Source organism: Apis dorsata, unplaced genomic scaffold, assembly GCF_000469605.1.
Source record: "Apis dorsata unplaced genomic scaffold, Apis dorsata 1.3 scaffold_645, whole genome shotgun sequence".
Taxonomy (NCBI): domain Eukaryota; kingdom Metazoa; phylum Arthropoda; class Insecta; order Hymenoptera; family Apidae; genus Apis; species Apis dorsata.
The window spans coordinates 217,523-220,101 of NW_006263836.1; the positions used below are offsets into that span (position 1 = coordinate 217,523).

The 2,579-nt window shown below is 22.2% G+C and overlaps 3 protein-coding genes across 9 annotated transcripts in view; 1 reads left to right on the forward strand and 2 right to left on the reverse strand.

The window, feature by feature from the left end:
• Positions 1-84: 84 nt before the first annotated feature.
• LOC102673347 (DNA replication complex GINS protein PSF1-like) lies at positions 85-1,046 on the reverse strand. The gene is made up of 4 exons (XM_006621870.2): positions 860-1,046; positions 730-794; positions 343-649; positions 85-274 (listed from the first exon to the last, which is right to left on the reverse strand). The coding sequence occupies exons 1-4, from the start codon at positions 926-928 to the stop codon at positions 131-133; spliced, it is 585 nt and encodes a 194-aa protein (XP_006621933.1). The 5' UTR covers positions 929-1,046; the 3' UTR covers positions 85-130.
• Positions 879-2,341, forward strand: LOC102673084 (39S ribosomal protein L4, mitochondrial). Its single transcript, XM_006621868.2, has 3 exons — positions 879-1,505; positions 1,620-2,028; positions 2,104-2,341. The coding sequence occupies exons 1-3, from the start codon at positions 1,215-1,217 to the stop codon at positions 2,244-2,246; spliced, it is 843 nt and encodes a 280-aa protein (XP_006621931.1). The 5' UTR covers positions 879-1,214; the 3' UTR covers positions 2,247-2,341.
• LOC102672771 overlaps positions 2,261-2,579 on the reverse strand; it is a 1,959-nt gene continuing 1,640 nt past the window's right edge. For 4 of the 7 annotated variants that reach the window (XM_031513436.1, XM_006621867.2, XM_006621866.2 and 1 more), the window contains exon 4: positions 2,261-2,473. Coding sequence is in view for 4 of the 7 variants with exons in the window: in XM_006621865.2 (XP_006621928.1) it covers positions 2,426-2,473 (48 nt within the window). In the remaining 3 variants the exon portion in view is untranslated. Of the gene's footprint in view, positions 2,525-2,579 lie in introns of all 7 variants that reach the window. The other 3 variants (XR_004151360.1, XM_031513434.1, XM_031513437.1) reach the window with 3 other exon arrangements.

A 2,579-nucleotide genomic window follows, 5' to 3' on the forward strand; every position in this document is an offset into this window, starting at 1 on the left:
ATAAATACATATATATAATATATATAGTATAATATATAGTATACATAATATATATAGTATATATAATATATATAGTATACAAGATATATTTTATAATTTTTATTTTAATATTTCATAAAAATAACAATTATTATATATTATTATGTTCAAGTATGCCTTGTCGTATTAATGGTTCACATATAGATCTTGGTAATAAATGATATGTATTCTTTTTTAACAAAATTACTTGTCCATCTTCCAATTCTAATCTTCCAAAATCCATTACACATTTTACCTAAAATATTATATTTTATTTATATTAAATCATTTTTATAATAAAGTTTATACTTTCATTTTATTTACCTCTACGTAAGGAGTTTTTGGAGGTAAGATATTTGTTGTTAAATTAAATCCATAATCTTCTCCCAAAGATTTCATATATGTAGCTAAAGATTTATTATATGATTGAAACCATTGAATTTCAGCATTTAATAGATTGGAATTTATTTCTGGTGGTAAAATACTTCCTAATTCCCAGCGTAATTCTCTTAATTTTCTCATTCTATTATATATATATGCTAAGATACACCTTTTATTTCTTGTTAATGCTATATGTCTTAACTGTACTGATGGTAATAATGCCATATTATCATCATTTCTAATAGCATTACTGAAAAAAGTATGTTTAATCAATAATTTCTTCTTGAATTTTATAAATAATTCTTATATTATTATATTTTATATACAAACCTATCTGCCATATTTGCATTATATAGTGATTGCATCTCTTCTAAAACTTCTTTAACTAATGCCTCCTATAAAAAAAATAATTTTTTTCTAAAATATTCCATAATTATTTTTAATTTAATATATTACCTACATTAAATTGTGATATATCAGTACATGAATCTAATTCTAATATAAGTTGAAAACCTTTTCTTCCATACATATTTTATTAATAATATAAATTAAAAATATATATATAATATTATTTTTAATAAGAAATATGAAATTCTTAAATTATTAATCTTTAATACTAATAATTTTAACAATAACAAATTTTAAAATTATTAATTGCTACAAACTAGCTAAGACAAACAATTCATATTCAGTGACATCTATAAAATTTTCGCTTTTAGCGACATCTCACATCAAATCAAGAATTTTTAGAATCTAGGTTATTTATATTATAAGTAATATATTTAATTGAATCTAGAGGGGAATTGTTTATTAATATGTTAATGCTTAGAAAAGTTATTATAAAATTACAAACATGTTTATATCAAGAATTAACATATTGTACAAAGACTATTACGGAAAAAATTAGTCCAATTATTTCTAAGAAAAATTATGCAGATGAAAATTTTTTTTATCAAAAACCACGAGAAGTGTGGTTAGAAAATTTAGATACTGTTGAAAGAAAAAAGTTGGGACTTATGAGCTTACATCCTGATGTTTATGGAACAGCTCCTAGGATAGATATAATACATCAAAATGTGCATTGGCAAAGATTATATCGTTTCGTGGTAATTATTTTTATTAATCGCTTCTATTGAAAATTAAAAAATTATAATTAATTATATATTAATATAATAATTATTTTATATATTAATATAAAATATATTAATTTTTTATTTTAGTCTTATGCACATACAAAAGTGCGTTCAGAAGTAAGAGGTGGTGGCAAAAAACCTTGGCGACAGAAAGGATTAGGTCGTGCACGTCATGGAAGTATACGTTCTCCATTATGGAGAGGTGGTGGTATTATACATGGACCCAGATCTCCTACAACTCACTTCTATATGTTGCCCTTTTATACTCGTGTTAATGGACTTACATCTACATTATCTGTTAAATTAGCTCAAGATGATTTATATATTATTAAAGATTTAGAAATTCCATCAAATGAACCATCATATATTGAAAAATTAATAGAAGAAAGACATTGGGGTCCTTCTGTATTATTTGTTGATACTGATGATATCATGCCAATAAACATCACAGAAGCTACAGACCCAATAAAACATGTAAATTTAATGCCTGTATATGGTAAATATATTATATATATTTATAAATTTTAATATTCTTAATTTTTTTTTAATTATTTCTTTATTTATTTTCCAGGATTAAATGTCTACAGTATGTTAAAACATGATACTTTAGTTCTGACTGAAAGAGCTGCACGTTTAATTGAAGACAAAATATTATATCATTTACACAGACCAGATTCTCGTAAAGTAATGGCAAAATTTAAACTTAATCAATAATAAAAATTGAAAAATACAGAAGTAAAATATATTTATTATTTATAAAAATTTATCTATTTCATATAACAATATATAATCTTATAATATAATCTTAATAACAATAATATAATCTTAATTATATCAAAATTATTTTCATTATTTGTCACAGGATAAAATTCACATTCTAATTACAAATAAAATTATTTCTTCTTCAATGTTGGCATACTAGTTGATTTTCTAGGAAGAGGCTACAAATGTAAATATTAATAACATTAAACATAAAATTTAAACATATCAAGAATTAACATATTGTACAAAGACTATTACGGAAAAAATTAGTCCAATTATTTCTAA

Excerpts from the sequence above, each read along its gene's own strand:
- LOC102673347 (XM_006621870.2), bottom strand. The coding sequence starts at position 928 with ATGTATGGAAGAAAAGGTTTTCAACTTATATTAGAATTAGATTCATGT. Across the intron at positions 795-859 it reads CTGATATATCACAATTTAAT|GAGGCATTAGTTAAAGAAGT; the intron begins GTAGGTAATATA and ends TTTTTTTTATAG. Across the intron at positions 275-342 it reads CAAAAACTCCTTACGTAGAG|GTAAAATGTGTAATGGATTT; the intron begins GTAAATAAAATG and ends ATAATATTTTAG.
- LOC102673084 (XM_006621868.2), top strand. The coding sequence starts at position 1,215 with ATGTTAATGCTTAGAAAAGTTATTATAAAATTACAAACATGTTTATAT. Across the intron at positions 1,506-1,619 it reads AAAGATTATATCGTTTCGTG|TCTTATGCACATACAAAAGT; the intron begins GTAATTATTTTT and ends TTTTTATTTTAG. Across the intron at positions 2,029-2,103 it reads AAATTTAATGCCTGTATATG|GATTAAATGTCTACAGTATG; the intron begins GTAAATATATTA and ends TTTATTTTCCAG.